The sequence below is a fragment of the Mastigoproctus giganteus genome, chromosome 4 (genome assembly GCF_048544385.1).
Source record: "Mastigoproctus giganteus isolate SK-2022 chromosome 4, ASM4854438v1, whole genome shotgun sequence".
NCBI classification, from domain to species: domain Eukaryota; kingdom Metazoa; phylum Arthropoda; class Arachnida; order Uropygi; family Thelyphonidae; genus Mastigoproctus; species Mastigoproctus giganteus.
In genome coordinates this window covers 95,443,456-95,461,615 of record NC_143578.1, presented here as the reverse complement: position 1 = coordinate 95,461,615, position 18,160 = coordinate 95,443,456, and the positions used below count along the sequence as shown (strand labels likewise).

At 38.2% G+C, this 18,160-nt stretch overlaps 1 protein-coding gene across 2 annotated transcripts in view; it reads right to left on the bottom strand.

Annotated features, from left to right (window-relative positions):
* Positions 1 to 921: 921 nt before the first annotated feature.
* LOC150086924 (F-BAR domain only protein 2) overlaps positions 922 to 18,160 on the bottom strand; it is a 726,598-nt gene continuing 709,359 nt past the window's right edge. For both annotated transcript variants that reach the window (XM_090372823.1, XM_090372824.1), the window contains one exon: positions 922 to 1,346. In XM_090372823.1, the coding sequence (XP_090228949.1) occupies positions 1,306 to 1,346 (41 nt within the window). In that variant the 3' untranslated portion in view covers positions 922 to 1,305. The remainder of the gene's footprint in view (positions 1,347 to 18,160) is intronic.

Genomic DNA, 18,160 nt, shown 5'->3' with positions numbered 1-18,160 from the left:
AGGTATTTAGAAATTAAAATGGTTAGCTACTATAAAGATTTAATAAATTCTATTTAACATAATTTTATTGACTAATAACTCTAAGCTTTATACAGCAACGAAGGAAATGCAAGAGACATGATGATGACACAGAAGTTACCATTATCAGTTTGCACCAGTTATAAATATATGAAAATAATTTTAACAGTAACAATATATATAAAATAAGCAGATTGCACATTAACTGCTATTTCTGTTTATCATTAAGCATGGTTCTAAATCAATTCAAATGTTTTCTATTTCCAATTACTGGTTTATATTCCAATATCACTGCATATTTTAAATAGCATATATATGTTTCATCTATAATGTAACTTAAATGTTTGGTAGGTCTACAAAAATACAAGTTTAAAGTTCATTTATATAAAATTTAACAGATACACTGATACTAATATTAATGAATGTGTTTAAACACACAAAGTAACAGTTTCAAATACACTACAGACAAAATTTTCTATTCTTTAAACCATGTCCAGATAAATAAACATTGTGTTTTTTTGTTTTTTTTTTTAACCATTGATTATTTATTTGAAGCTTAAATGTATTCATTCTTAGACATTTGACAACTTGAGGCACAAAAAATATTTGGAGATGACTTTAGTTGAAAGGCACTTATCTAGTTTTGCAGATCAAACAATGAATATACACATAGAGATCAAGATATGAAACAGCAAACTGAAGTACTCTTCTGACCCTTGATCTTAGCATCTTTCTTCATAATTAAGACATGTTTAATTAATTACTTGTATCATTAAAAATAAATAAAATAAAATCTTCAAATTACACGTTGTCTCAAAAACCACATATTAAGAATACCACTTTCTGGCTGTCACATTATTACTATTAATCTATATATCAGCATCAGTGTACCCCCAGAAAAAAAAAAAACTTGAGACTCTGTGGTCCATTTGTTGAAAATAAAATTAACATCTCATAGAGTATCTTATGTTACCATGATGCAGACTAACAGATTGTGAATGGGGAAGTGAAACTGAAAGAGGTGAAGTTTCTTTACAAAGGCATTCTGTACAATGTTCATAATCACAAAATACCACATCTGTTTTTGTTTATCAATATTCTTAACGATGGAGCAATGCAAACCAACACACAAACACTGACAGTAACCGAATGCATAGCACCATAATCTTCCACAGTTACCTACTTCCCTGATAGTTTGTTTGCCATCCTGAGAACCATGTGGCACTTGTTTAGGTGGGCAGTAGAAGTGGACAGATGTTCAGATTAAAATGGAATGATGGTGAACATTCATGCATAGTTTGTCTGGTCAGATTCACATAAATACTTTCCTGAAATATGAAACAGCATTAATGAAATTATAATGCAGCATTTCTTTTCAATTGCCAAACTTTTTTATTTTTTAATATATTTATTTATATATTTTATTTCATTGAATAAGTATGTACTTCAATTTTAAACTATTAATCCCTTAAGATCAAGATCAATAGCTTTTAAGGATAATAAATTGGTTTCTAACCTGTGGTTATAAGTTGCTCTTGTTATAGGAATATTTAAAATACTAGAGTAGGTGTGGAATTGTTACATGTCATGTTCTAACACCTACGAACGTGTGCGCATGCACAACACACACACACACACACACACACACACACACACACACAAATGTAGGAATCTTGGTTTCTTTGCATGTCAGAATACCTAAAATGTTTTACATATTACTTACAAACTATAGATCAAATGTCAAGTTCCGTGCCATCCCTTTAACCTGGTGAGAGTGGTAGGCAACCTGACAGGTGACCATCAAAAATAACATGCCTGCATTAATCAATGAATAAAAATGTGAAATTTCTCCTACCTTCCTAGCTAGTCCAATTTTTAACAGTAAGAAAATTTATTTTATAGCTTTCATACAGAAAGTATGTGTGAGAACCTGTCAGGTGGCTGCCACTGTCTTGCAACCATTTGGCTTTTGCTTGAAGATTAGTATGATACTGGACAAGTGCCGATGCTGGAATAACCCTTGTAGTAGTCAGAAATAAATTCAGCATAATCTCGAATGTAGTAGTAGTGGCATGTGATGCAAGAAAGCAAAGTGTATGAGCTTAGCAGCATCAGCCAAAAAAAAAAAAAAAAAAAAAATCACACCATTGCCTCCAAATGCCTGTCCAGTTCCTCCTTAAATTTATTCAACATATCAACTTCCACAACGACAGATGGAAGTTTGTTCCAGCAATTAACCACCCGCTGGCTAAAGGCAAATTTCCGCACATCTATTCTACATCTGTCTTTTCTTAATTTGAATTTATGCCCCCTTAGGTTCGTAATCTGAGGAACTGGAAGAATCCCATCAGAATTCAGCGTGCTCAACCCATTCAAGGCCTTATATAGCTCAATCAGATCACCGCGCAGGTGCCTAGTCTCCAGCCACTGCAATTTGCAGAACTTAAGCCTCTCTTGGTAAGAGGATCCCTTCATTCCCCTCACCAATCTTGTTGCCCTTCTCTGTACACGCTCAAGCAAATCTACATCCTTCCTAAAATGAGGCCTCCAGACCTGTATGCAGTACTCAAGGCGTGGCCTGACCATTGCTTTATAAAAAGGGACAATCACCTCCTTTTCCCTGCTAGCAAAATTCCTATATATCATTGACAAAACCCCATGACCTGCCCTGGCAGCCTGTCTGCATTGCTCAGAAAACTTCATATCTGACTGCACAATTACTCCCAGGTCTTTTTCATTTTCTACCACCTTAAGTGTAGTTCCTCACAATTGGTACGGGATCACTCTGGGATTACTTCTACCCATATGCAGTACTTTGCATTTGTCAAGATTAAACTTCATTTGCCACTTCTTAGCCCATCTGCCCAAATTATCTAGATCCTGTTGCAGTAGCACACTGCCATCACTGTCATTAACAACCCTGCCAACCTTTGTATCATTATGCAAACTTCGACATTAAGCCCAATATACCTTCATCAATATCATTGATAAATATACAAAACAACAGTGGACCTAACACCGAACCCTGTGGGACTCCACTAATAACATTAGTCCACGAAGAGCAGCACCCATTGATTACCACTCTGTCTTCTCCCACTCAACCATCCTTTTATCCACTGTAGCAACTTACCCTTAATACCATTCTGCTCCAATTTGTACAATAGTCTTCCATGTGCAACAGTGTCAAAAGCTTTCCTGAAATCCAAATATACGATATCAAAATTATTTTTTGTATCCAGTTCCTTTGTAACCACATCATATCCTATCAAATTTTTTAGACAAGACTTTCCCTTAACAAACCCATGCTGTGTCTGAATTATTGCTGCAGTCTTGTCTAGATGATCCTGCAATGCATCTTTAACCAGTGACTCCATTATTTTACCAGGAACAGAAGTTAATAAGTAAACAAACACAATCACTATGTTTTACATAGTGATTGTGTTTGTTTACTTATTGAAGAACAATAAGTTTGTTTACTTATTGAATTACAATTGAAGAACTCATATGAGAAGTTTTTCAATGTGCACAATAACTACTACAATTGATGAGGCCTTCAAGAATGCCTCTAATCTCTTATGGGATTGAAACACAAACTGGTTTCTCACTTGCTTCTCCAAATGAGTGACATGTGGAGAAAACAGTACACTTATGGAGGATGTCAAAGGAATATTTATGTAAATAAATTTGGCACAACAATTTTCATCCAAGTGTACTTAACTATAAAAATAAAATAAATAAAACTGCATAATCATCTAAATGTCAGCTGTTTTTCAAAATCTACAAGTCAAAAAATTCAAGAGCTGGTATTGACTTTTTAGCAAATGCATCAACCCTTATATGTCTAAGCACCACAATTTAGAAGGACCTAGGGAAAATGTTCGTTTTCTACATTGCTACGTCTTTCATTCTCATACATTCTATCAAAAATGATAAAAAAAATTTCATTTGAAATGTCTATTTGTAGGTGCATTTGAAACATCTGTAGATGTTTACAATGCACCTACATATAAACACTATTTTGATGAAAATGTTATCAGTTAAACAGAAAAAAAAAAAATAAATAATGCAATTGTGAACGTTGTATTGGAGATTTGAATGATATCGTATTGTTGAAAAAGAAAAAAATATTGAAAAATATTAAAACTTGGCCACATTATATGCATTATATCTTAAGCAAGTTTTTTTTTTATTTAAATAAATTAAACAGTAAATTCCCACTTATACAGGCTAATGAAGATTTTTTTTAATTCACATGAATCAAAGCTTTTCATTTTTGTTCTGATTAAAATACACATAACAAAAACCTTCAATTATAATTTATGTGTATCTATAACAGCAAAATATGATGAATAACTGCAGAGTATTAAATTATAAATGGATAAAATTAAACTAACACTGCAATGCCATGGTTTCTTTTGTTTTTGCCATATCGTTTCCCAAATACTAATTTTAATCAGAAATGCTGAATGGAATTCTTAAAAATCAATTGCAAATTATTATTTTGATTACTGTGTACTGTAATTTCAGAAAAAATATAGTACAGTTCACTGCTCCCTTGACTAACTGATGTTATAATATACTGTATTTTAAAGACGATAAGACAAGCCCATGTTTAGAAGGCAAATTAAAAAAAAAAAAATCTTTATTGCATATATTTGAAACACAAATTCATCCATGTTTATTAAACAAGATGTCAAAGTAAACAAAGCTTTCACTATTGTATAACTCAAAAAAGAGTGCTTCATCTTCAGCCACCAGATGTTGCTGATTCCACCTTTTTTGAAAGACATGGTTTTGTGTTCCACTAATTTTCAAAATTTTCATCCATTTACACACCTAGTAAATGGATGGTTAAGACATTGATCCTTTCACTGCCAAATTAGGATTTGGCATCTCCATTCCTTTAAATTCGCTCCTGCACAGAGTGGAAGCCAATTTTGAGAGCTACTAAGTAGACTTTTGTATTTCATAAAAATTACTGGATTTTTGTTATCAATTTGCTTAAAATTAATAGTTCATTTATTATTTGTGTTTATTTGACATAGAAGGCAAAATTGTTTCTTATTTGGCCTTTGAAACCATTTAAAAGTCAAAGTACAAGAGCTGTATTGATGTTGTTCACTGTATCAATATAAGAATGGCATAAACATAATTTAGTATGAGTCTATGTAATTCCATAAGAGTACAACAAATATTAAAAGTGTTTTTTTTTTTAAGTCTATAAACTATAAATTTATAACAAATCTGATTTAATAACACAATTCTATCACATACTGCATAATGGTCTGTGCTTGTTAACAGGAGAGACTGCTTCTACAGATGGGATACACTTAAATAGAAAGGGTACAAGAATATTTGCTAATGCTATCCAGGGAGAGTTAGGTGAGTGAGAAAACTGCTAGCTTGAGAGGGATACAAGGACTACTAGATTAACAGTAGCCACTGGAAAAGGTAAAAGTGATTCTTTCACTGCTTCTATTGGAATGAGCAGCAGGCTGGAAAACAAGATGCAGGAGATTTCAGAGACTGCTGGCAGTCATTGCAGTACAAGGAAACAAATGGGTTGTGTTAGGGTAGCTGAGAATACGAACAGATGCATGTGTACTTGTGTATACGCCAATTCTAGGAGTTTGGTAAATAAATTTTATGAATTTGAGGTGTTGGTCAAAGCATCAAAGGCAGCTATTTTTGGGATATCAGAGATGTGGTGTCACAGATATAAGGAATGCAGAACTGGAATTGGGGGAGTACAATCTGTACAGGAAAGATAAGGAGGAAGGAGGGGTTATGCTATTAGTTAAGAAACATATAAAATCCAAGGACGTGCAGCCAGTCAACATCGCTGGACAGTGCAGTGTCGAGTCAGTTTGGTGTGACATAAGCACTGAGAAATCAAAATTGAGAGTAGGAAGGTGTTATAGGCCTAACAACTCTGATGAGTATAATAAAAAACTGTACAGGGAAATAGAGTGGGCCAGTAAATCAGAGAGTCTTATAATGGGGGATTTTAATTTCCCGGATATTGACTGGAATTTGTGGAATGGTCACTCATACACTAGCAAGGCTTTTGTGGATTTATTGGTTGATTGTTTTCTACATCATCATCTTCGGGAGGCAACTAGAGGGAGCAATACTCTTGATCTGATTATCAGTAGTCATTCTTCATGCATTAAGAATCTACAGATAAAGGAACCACTAGGAGGCAGTGATCACAGTGTGCTGAAGTGGGATTTACTCAAAGAGGTAACTGCCATCAAGGGTAAAGGCGGCTACGGAGTTCTCAGACAGTATTTAAATTCTATACGGTGGGACCAACTGATGATTATCAACAGCAAACTCAAAATAGGAAGAATTCAAAGAATTAATCTTGGAAGCTACTAGGCTTTGCATACCAACTAAGAAATATCGTTCAAGGTTTAGGCTTAAATGGATGTCAGATGAACTAATGCGACATGTGACAGAGAAGAAAAATGCATGGGATACATATAAATTAATGGGTGACATGGAGGCCTATGATAGATATAAGCTGATCTATAATCAAGACATAAAGGAGGTTAGGCAGGCAAAGGCAGATTATGAAAAATCTTTGGCAAAGGATGTAAAGAGTTCTTTACGTATGTAACCTCTAGAAGGAAGTGGATGAATCAGATTGGTCCAATGGATATTGGTGGATCAACTGTTGATGATCCTGCTCACGTGGCTAACAAACTAAATGAGTATTTTGCATCTACATTCACACATGAGGAGTTATTCAGGGAGGGGAATGCCAGAGGTGAACTAAACTATGGCAGTGAGCTAGATGCTTTTGTAATAACTGAGAGGAAAGTGGAGGAGAAATTGTTGAAGATAAACATAAGAAAGGCACCTGGGGTGGATGGGATCTATCCAGTTATATTAAAGGAGGCAACAAAGGAAGTAAGCAAAACCTTAGCCATAATCATGAGAGCTTAATCTGATTCAGAAGAGTTACCCGTGGACTGGGGTGTGCAAATGTGACACCAATTCACAAAGGAGGATCAAAGGGTGACACAAGTAATTATGTCACACACCAATTGTGTGACACAAATGTGACACCAATTCACAAAGGAGGATCAAAGGGTGACACAAGTAATTATAGACCCATTAGTTTAACTTCTGTTCCAGGGAAATTAATGGAGGCACTGGTTAAAGAATCACTGCAGGATCATCTAGACAAGAGTTCAGTTATAGTTCGGACATAGCATGGGTTTGTTAAGGGGAAGTCGTCTGACCAATCTGATTTATATTATGATGTCACAAAGGAACTGGATGCAGGGAATACCTTTGATATCATATATTTGGATCTTAGAAAGGCTTTTGATACTGTTGAACATGGAAGACAGCTGCACAAATTGCAGCAGTGCGGCATTGGAGACAAATTGAGAGTGGTAATCAATGGACAATGTTCTTCGTGGACTAATGTTATTAGTGGAGTCGCTCAGGGTTCAGTGTTGGGTGCATTGTTGCTTTCTGTATTTATAAATGATACTAATGATGGTATATCAGGCTTAATGTCCAAATTTGCAGACGATATGAAGGTTGGCAGGGTTGGTAATGACAATAATGATAGTACACTGCTGCAACAGGATCTAGAAAAGTTGAGCAGATGGGCTGAGTGGTGGCAAATGAAGTTTAACACTGACAAATGTAAAGTACTACATATGGGAAGTAATCTGAGAGTAACGTATCAACTCTGTGGTACCACAATGACAGTGGTGGAGAATGAAAGGGACCTGGGGATAATTGTGCAGGCAGCTATGAAGTTTTCTGAGCAGTGCAGGCGGTCTGCAATAATAGCTCATGGTGTCTTGTCAATGATATACAGGAATATTTCTAGCAGGGATAAGGAGGTGATTATTCCCTTGTATAACGCGATGGTCTGGCCACACCTTGAGTACTGTATACAGGTCTGGAGGCCTCATTTTAAGAAGGATGTAGAGCTTTTGGAACGAGTACAGAGAAGGGCAACAAGATTAGTGAATGGAACAAAGGGTTGTTCTTATGAAGAAAGGTTTAAGTTTTGCAGATTACAGTGTTTGGAGATAGGCACCTGCGAGGTGATCTGATTGAGGTGTATAAAGCCTTGAATGGTTTGAGCATGCTCAGTGCTGATGGGATTATTCCTCTTGTTCAGAATAATCACCTGAGAGGGCATAAATTCAAATTGGTATGATGTTGTCACAAAGCAAAAGAAAGAAAAATGAAAGACTGCTGTAGGATAGATGTGCAGAAGTTTGCCTTTGGCCAGCAGGTAGTTGATTGGTGGAACAGACTTCCATCTTTAGTGTCATTAGTCATTAACAACTCTGCCAACCTTCATATCATCTGCAAACTTGGACATTAAGCCTGATATACCATCATCAATATCATTCATAAATACAGAAAACAACAATAGACCAAACACTGAACCCTCGGGGGGAGGGGGGGACTCCACTAATAATATTAGTCCAAAAAGAGCAGTGCCCATTGATACCACTCTCTGTCTTCTCTCACTCAACCATCCCTTTGTCTATAGCAGCAATTTGCCTCCAAAGCCACACTGCTCCAATTTGTGCAGCAGTCTTCCATGTGCAATAGTAGCAAAAGCCTTTCTAAGATGCAACAAGATTATTCTTTGCATCCACTTCCTTTGTGACGACATCATAGTATCCAATAAAATTGGTCAGACTAAAGGCTTCCCCTTAACAAACCCCTGCTGTGTCCAAGCTACAACTGAAGTCATGTCTAGTTGATCCTGCAGTGCTTCTTTAACCAGTGCCTCCATTAATTTCCCTGGAACAGAAATTAAACTAAACAGGTCTGTAATTACTTGTGTTGCCCTTTGAACCTCCTTTGTGAATTGGGGTCACATTTGCACATCTCAAGTACATGGGTACTTCCCCTGAGTCCAAGGAAGCTCTCATAATTATTGCTAAGGGCTTGTTACTTCCTTTGCTGCCACCTTTAATATAACTGGATAGATCCCATCCACCCCAGATGCCTTATGTTTATCTTCAACAATTTCTCCTCCACTTTCCTCTCCAAGTTATTACAAAAGCATCTAGCTCACTGCCTCCGTAGCCAGGTGGGCAGGAGCATCAGTCCATAGCACACGCTTCTTGATTAGACCGGGGTTCGAGCCTGTGACCACCAAATACGGAGGATGCAAAAAGGTCAGGGAATGACCACCATTCCCTGACCTTTTCTGCATATCTCCGGTGCAATATGGCCTTAGTTGCTAATGCTTCTAAAAACCGAATAACAACAACAACAGCTCACAGCCAGAATTTAATTCAACTCTGGCATTCCCCTCCCTGAAAAACTCCTCATGGGTGAATGTAGATGCAAAATACTCATTTAGTTTGTTAGCTGTCTGAGCAGGATCATCAACAGTTGAACCATCAATATCAAGTGGACCAATATGAATTAGTAAAGAACTCTTTGCTGTTTTTCTTTGCATCCTTTGCTAAGAATTTCTTGTAATCTGCCTTTGCCTGCCTGACCTCATTTGTGACTTGTTAATTTATATGTATCATGCATTTTTCTTCTCTGCCAAATGTCTCATTAGTTCATCTGACATCCATTTAGGCCTAAACCTTGAACAATATTTCTTAGTTGGTATGAAAAGCCTAGTAGCTTCCAAGATTAATTCTTTGAATGCTTCCCATTTTGAATTTGCTGTTGGTAACATCATCAGTTGGGCCCACCGTATAAAATTTAAATACTGTGTCAGACCACCATAGTCACCTTTATGAAAATAAAAACCCTTTCCTTTACCCCTGCTAGTAGTTACCTCTCTGAGTAAATCCCACTTCAGCACACTGTGATCACTGCCATCTAGTGGTTCCTTCATCTGCACATTCTTAATGCATGAAGAATCACATTGATAATCAGATCAAGTGTATTACTCCCTCTAGTTACCTCCCGAACATGTTGCTATAGAAAACAATCATTCAATTACTCCACAAAAGCATTGCTAGTGTGTGAGTGACCAACCCACAAATTCAAGTCAATACAGTCGGGCCTCGTATAACACGTGTTTACATTACACGAATTCGATCATACACGATTTATAAATAGGGGAACGTTATCTTATATAACACGAACCGAATTCGCTTATGCACGATTCGCCATTGTGTTTACAAGAAATGGCAGTCGAACGCGGAATCACCCCAACCGAACGCAACACGATAGGAATGAAGAAGATTCCGAAAATGTATTTATGTGTTTTATATCAGTGAAGGGGAAACACATTTCACCATAATAACGTAAAAACCAACACAATTCCAGCTATCGATATAATCGCAAATGCAATTAGATCGAATTTACTACCAGTTTATAACAGATTCCACTAGCAGAAACGAAACTGGAAATTGTTTTTATTGTTTTATGGTAGTAACCCCCAGAAATGTGCTTTAGTAAAATGTGGGGTGTTAATAGTGTATCTCGGCTTTACGGTGTTGTTTATTCAGTTGCTATACGCGCGCAGCTTTGTTTATGTGTATTAAGCGTGCCCCCTCATTTTGTAATTGCGCTTTATTCCCTAAAAATGAGTAAAATACTTAAAAGGTGTGAAAAGGAAGCATCCTGGTGAAGACACTGCAGATTCAGAGAGAAAAAGAAAAGCAATATCGATAAACAGAGGCGGACTGGATCAAAAATTCTTACCCGGGAAAATTTATGGTGGCCTCATACTACGGTTTATGGCCAAAATCACACCGGCCTCTGGCCCACCGGGATTTCCCGGGTAAGGCTTATGGCCAGTCCGCCTCTGTCGATAGAGAAAAAAATATGAAATTGTGAAACGCTTTGAGCGAAATGAAAGACCATGTGATATTGCACGTGCTACAGACCTAAATGAGGCAACGCCGAGAATTAGAAAGAATGCAGAGAAAATAAAAACAACTTTCATAGCGGGAACAACTCAAAGTGTAATTAAAATCCATTAGATTAAGACACAAGAATTGGAAGAGATGGAGCGGCTGTCATCTGTTTGGATCGAAAATCAAACAAAAAACAAGTTTGCTTACGATAGAAGCAAAAGCAATGTTTTATTAGGTAATAGTCGTAATAAAATACGTAAGCATTTTATTACGACTTACGTAAGTATTTTATTACGACTATTTTATTTAATATAATAAATTTTAGTATTAAAAATACTTTATTATAATATAATAAATAATAAAAAATATATATTATATTTTTTATTACGTATTTTAATCGTTATAAAATACGTAAGTATTTTATAACGTCAATTTAATCGTTATAAAATACGTATATAAAATATTTTCAATTTAATCATTATAAAATACGTAAGTATTTTATAACGATTAAAATTACCCGATTATTTATTGTGTTTGGTAATGTTTTGGTTCCAAATGTGTGTTCAATCTTGGGTGGTCGGCACCTAACCCCACTTTTCCCATAGGGCCTGTTGTTTATATTGCACGATTTTGCATTGCATGAGGAACACAACTATCGTGCTATATGAGGACAGACTGTATCCTGGAAATTAATATCCCACATTATAAGACACTCTGATTTATTGGCTCATTCTTTGATGAGTTTATTATATTCATCAAAGTCATTAGGCCAATAACACACTCCTACTCTCAATTTTACTTTCCCAGTAATTATGTCACACCAAACGGACTCAGCCCTGCACCATTCAGCCACGTTGACTAGATGTACTTCCTTGGATTTTATGTGTTTCTTAACTAATAGCATAACCCCTTCCTATCCTGTCTATCTTTCCTGTACACATTGTACTCCCCAAATTCCAGTTCTGCAGTCCTTATATCTGTGTGACACCACATCTCTGATATTGCAACAATATTTGCCTTTCATGTTTGGACCAACAACTCAAATTCATCAAATTTATTTACCAAACTCCTAGCACTGATGTACACACAAGTATACATGCACCAGTTTCTGTTATTAGCTACCCTAAGTTAGCCCATATATTTACCTGTTTTGCAATGACTCCCAGCCATCTGTGAAATTCCCTGCACCTTGTTTTCCAGGCTGCTGCTCATTCCAAGAGAAGCAGTGCAAGAATCACTTTCACTTCTGCCAGTGGCTACTGTTAATCTGTTATTCCGTGTATCTCCCCAAGCTAGCAGTATCTGTGACCTACCTAACACTGCCTCGATAGCATCAACAAATATTCTTGCACCTTTTCTATTTAAGTGTATCCCATTCCTGCAGAAGCGGTCTCTCCTATTAACAAGCACAGACCAGGCTGAGAAAAATTCTACCCCTTGAGCCTTTCACATGCTTTCCATGGCCGAAATGATTGACAAGACTCTCATCATGTACTCCTTCCTATCGTGTCTGGGCAGAATTGCAGACAGCTTCAAATTCAGTCCTAACTCTTGGCTTTTTTTCAACATTGACCTATACTTGTTAAGTAATTCCACCAGTATCTTACTCTTAATATCATTAGTAAATATGGCTAATGGGGTTGTCTTTGGCAGTTTTTGATGCAAAGAGTGAGGAGATTTAAGTGCAAATTCAGCATTCTATTGGGCCTATATGAGAACTTGAATAACAGGATTGATGCTCTCCAAGGAATTAATGAGTAACCAATCAAGCACTGAACTGCCCATCTTAACGCTAGCACCTACACTCATCCATTAGACAATGCAACTACATCCTAAATAGCATAAAGTTCTGTTCCCACAGGAAGTACCTATTGTCACGGTAAATGGGGAATATATTGTGTAAAATGGATGGAGAGCAGAACCAGGATATCTCCACCAGGGACAAAGAGTTAATGACATTATAGAGCAGCTATCACCTAAGGATGTAAATGGTGATTTTGGTACTATTATCATAATTAGGAGATCTGAGGTTTTACTTAAAATTGCCCTATATACCTTTTGCAATTTTTTTTTTTTTTTTTCAATTGAAAATATTGCAAAAAAAAAAAAAAAAAAAAATTGCAAACTAGGATTAAATTTGAATGTTGATGCATTTGTGCAACCATATTAAAATCTGAATTTATTCAGCCCTTATTTTTATTAGTCTAAGCTACACATACTGTGACAAGAGCAAACCTATCGCATCTGCCCTATTGTGCAAATAAGTCATGGCTGAATCAAATGTTATACCTTGGGTACCTACCTGCCTACTGAGGCGAGGGACAGAGTAACTCCGAAATAGTGCTGGCTGAGTGAGACCTACTGTTACTTTCATTTCCTGTTACTTTTTTTTTTTCTCTCAGAAAAAAGTAACAGTAGATTTCTGTAACTGAATATAAGAAAGAGTAATTCAATGTTTCACAATATAAGATGTAAAATGATGCCTTGTTCATAAACTTTGGTTTGTTTTTAAATTCAGCTGTGTATTAATGATTCATTTCTACCACCATATTATAGATATCATTTGAAAGTATTAATTTGAAGTTTACTGTCCAGATATGAGATAGGAGAGTGTATATGAAGGGAACCTTGTCAATCAAATTTAGCCCTGGAAAGACTATTCAAAGCTTGTGAAGGAGAATTTTATAGACAGCATTTGAAAGCATCTGCAATTCTGCTCAGATATGAAATAGAAGAGAATATATGAAGAGAGCCTTGTCAATCAATTTAGTCCTGGAGAGACTATATAAGGCTCGTGTGGTAGATCTTGGTGTGGTCTATGCTTGTTAACAGGATGGACTGTTTTTACAGGGATGTAATACACTTAAATAAAAGGAGTGAAAAAAATTGTTGATGCTAACAAGGGTTAGAAAGCTGCTAGTTTGGTGGGGTGTACACAAACTAACAGATTAATGGCTTGTTTGTTTGTTTGTTTGTTTAGATTTTATTGGCGCATTAGCATCTAAGGCTATAATGCGCCAAGACCAGGTAATAAATAAAAATTTAAAAATTTATCCTTTCAGTGACCTAAGTAATTAGGTCACCATGTCCAGATATATAATAAAAGCTTATCAATAAAAGAAATAACAGAAATAACAATAAAGAATAAATTTTAAATATGTGTAAAAACCTTTATTGATTTAAAAAAGCTAAAAACAGCAGACACATTGCCATTGTCAGATAAAATCTGACTGAGTGTATATGGCTCAGTCAGATGGTTAAAAGCGGTAAAACGGATATTGCTAAAATCTGGACATTCAATTAAAAGGTGTCTGATCGATAAAATTGTGCCACAGGACACACACATAGGAGGGTCATCAGCCCTCAGCAAAAACGAATGAGTTAAATGACTGTGTCCTATGCGGGTCCGGGCGAGAACAACTTCCTCCTTACGATTCCTGCGCAGACTAGACTGCCACGGTTCAATTACAGGCTTTATACGATATAATTTATTCGCAGTCTGTCTATTCCACGAATCCTGCCATTGGGAATGTACCTTTTGATGTACTATTTGCCTGTAGTCTGTATAGGGGACTAACAGGCAGCGGTTATTATTGGGAATTGCTGATTTGGCTGCGGCGTCAGCCAAATCATTTCCCCTAATCCCAATGTGGCTGGGAATCCAGCAGAAGCGGATGTCATATTCGCGTTCACGGAGAACGTGAATCTTCTGCTGAATGCTAGACAGGACTGGATGAGGATTATACCTCACAGATATTAAGGCTTGTAACATGCTAAGAGAGTCGGAATATAAAATGAACCGTTGGTATTGGCATTTACGAATATGATCCAAGGCTAACTCTACGGCGTGCAGCTCTGCAGTAAATATGCTGCATTCAGAGGGGATCTGCTCCGATGTAGTGCTGTCTGTAAAGACAGCAGCAGATCCCACATATGATTCTGACTTCGAGCCGTCTGTGTAGACTGGCGCGAAGTCAGAATATTCAGTTCGGTGTGCTGAATGAAGCTGCAGGTAGACCGATGATGGAGTGTCCGACTTTCCCCAATTTCTAAGGGACAAGTCACATGCCGGGACATGAGCATGCCAGGGTGGAAGCGGTTGCTTTGATGTTTGGGCAACCTTGTCTACCTTGATATTGAGTTCGTTGAGTAGCTCTTGGACACGAATACCAAAAGGACGGTTGGCAGTCTTACGGGTGTTGTACAAGTTTTCCCATCGTGGCTCAAAAACGAAGGGCCACGTAGGATGGTCTGGCAGGGATTTCAGTTTTAAAGCGTACTTTAAAGACAACTGCTTACGTCGAAACGATAACGGTGGTTCGTTTGCTTCGACGTATAAACTCTGGAAAGGAGATGTTCGAAATGCACCAGTAGCGATGCGTATAGCCTGATGATGGACGGGGTCCAGCCACCGCAGGACACTGTCTCGGGCTGAGGAATATACCTGGGACCCATAATCTAGTTTGGATCGCACTAGTGCACGGTAAAGCCGAAGAATGGTACGTCGGTCTGCTCCCCAAGATGTAGAGGAGAGCGAGCGGAGAATATTAAGTCCACGTGTGCATTTGGTGCGGAGTTGACGAATGTGATCCAAAAAAGTTAGTTTTTTATCGAATATGAGTCCCAAGAATTTTGTGTTCGCTGCTACTGGAATGGCATTTTGTCCGAGCCTTAATTCAGGTTCAGGATGAAGATTACGCTTGCGACAAAAGTGGACGCAAACGGTCTTCTCCGGCGAGAACCTGAAGTCATTAGCAAGTGCCCAGGAATTCAGACTATCAATGGCTTTCTGCAGTTGTCTTTCAATAACCCTCATGTTGCACGACTGGCAAAAAATGCTAAAGTCATCAACATAGAGGGCACTGTTTACAGTTGGAGGAAGTTGTTCTGTGATGGAATTTATTTTTATGGCAAAAAGCGTGACACTTAATACTGATCCTTGTGGTACTCCCTCCTCTTGGCTAAAGGAACGAGAGAGTGAGGATCCCACACGAACTTGGAACGATCGTTTGGCGAGAAAGTTTTGAATAAAAAAGGGGAGATGCCCTCTAAGGCCTAGGTTATGTAAATCTTTTAAAATGCCAAATCTCCAAGTTGTGTCATACGCTTTTTCCAAGTCAAAGAACACCGACACCAAGTGTTCGCGTTTTAGGAAAGCATCCCGGATGGATGCTTCCATTCTAATAAGATGGTCCAAAGTGGACCGGTTTCTTCGGAAGCCGCACTGGATGTTGGAGAGAAGGCCATTTGTTTCTAGATACCAAATTAAACGAGAATTAACCATTCTCTCCAGGATTTTGCACAGACAGCTAGTCAGAGCAATAGGACGATAATTGGTGGTGACTTTTGGATCCTTTCCTGGCTTGGGAAAGGCAGGAACGATAGCCTTTCGCCAGGAGTCCGGAAACTGCCCTTCAGTAAAGATTCTGTTATACAGAAGGAGCAGACAATCCATAGATTTTGATGAAAGATGTTTAATCATTTCATAATGGATGCCATCTGGTCCAACAGCACTTGCTTTGGAAAGAGTGAGGGCTCTTCTCAGTTCCTCTATAGTGAACGCCCCATTGTAGGGATAGAGGCCCTTGGTCTTAAAATTAAGTGCTTGTTTTTCCAATTTACGTTTCAGGACCAGGAACTCTGGGGAGTACGAAGATGTTGCGGAGATGTTAGAGAACGTTTCCCCAAGAGCATTGGCTATTGCAGTTGGATCTGCAATAGCGCATCCATTATAATCTAGGATTGAAGAAGGGTGGGACGTATATTTCCCCTTCATTTTCCGGATTTTATCCCAGACTACCTTAGAGTTGGTAGACTGGTTAATACATGATGTAAAACGGATCCACGATTCCTTTTGACTCTGACGGCGGATATATCGTGCTTTGGCTCGTGCACGTTTAAAGGTTATAAGGTTGGTTGTGGTGGGATATCGGCGGAATATCCCCCACGCTTTGTTTTGAGCCTTTTTTGCCGCTGTGCATTGGGAATTCCACCAAGGTTTAGGAAATGGTGGAAACCGGGCAGATGTTTTTGGAACAGCATTCGCAGCTGCTTGGACAATATTTTCTGTGATGTACTTAACTGCAACATTGATAGACTCTTGACTGACTGTGCTAAGATCAAAATTTGCCTGATGTTGGAAGGCAGTCCAGTCAGCCTGATCAATCTTCCACCGTGGTAACCTAAAAGGAAGACCTGGTCTCCCACTGTGTAACAAGGTTATCACGGGGAAGTGATCGCTTCCGTATGGATTCTCCTCCACTTCCCAAGTGAGTGAAGGGAGTAGAGAAGGGGAGCAGATAGAGAGATCAATGGCAGAAAAGGTACGGGTAGGCATGTGGAAGAAGGTGTTTGTTCCAGTATTTAGAAGGGAAAGGTCATTGTCATTGAGCATATGCTCTATGACTCGTCCCCTTCCGTTGATGTTAGCACTACCCCACAGGGTGTTATGTCCGTTAAAATCCCCGAGAAGTAAGAAAGGGAGTGGCAGCTGCGTAAGGAGATCATCAAGGTCTGCCTGGGGGATGTCAGTCCCAGGTGGCAAATAAATGGAGCACACAGTTAATAGAAATCCCACTGAAAGGCGAATTGCAACAGCCTCTATGCTGGTTGTAATTAGCAAAGGCTGCACTGGGGTCTGGTTACCCACAAGGATAGCCACTCCCCCATGCACAGGGCCATCCGCAATTCTATCCTTTCGAAAAAATGTGATGTTGTGCATGGTGGGATCATCATTTGCCTTTAGATATGTCTCCTGCAAGCAAAAGCAAACCGGCTCGTGCTTTTGCAGGAGGGCCTTGATGTCATCCATATTTTGCCGAAATCCACGACAATTCCATTGTAGGAATTTAGCCATTATTTTGGCTTGGTGGGTCCATCTGGCGGCTTCCGAGGTGCTGAGGGCTTACTTTTATCAGTCTTGGATTTATCTTTTTTGGGGAAGAATGGACGCTGTCCCGTGTCCATTTCTTCCTCCGCAAAGAGTTCCAAGACTGATTCTTCGGGTACCTCCTTTTGCTCGACATCCATTTTTTCTTGGGTTCTTATTCCCCTTTCTTATTCTTTTCTTTCGTAATTACCTTTGTTAATTGTGGAGCATTAGGAGGTACTGATATAGGAGTGGCAGCTGATTGGTCCTTCTGTGTAGGTTTTTGCGAACTTAAGAGACACCGCGCGATGGGAGTGAAAGACTCCTTGGGAGGAATGGTCATGTCCGTCTGAGTTCCGACGGAACATCTCCCTGCTACCTTCTGGGCGTAGGTAGGTCTGTTGATATTCAGGGGTTTGACCGATTTCCTTGCCTCCTGGTATGATATATTTAG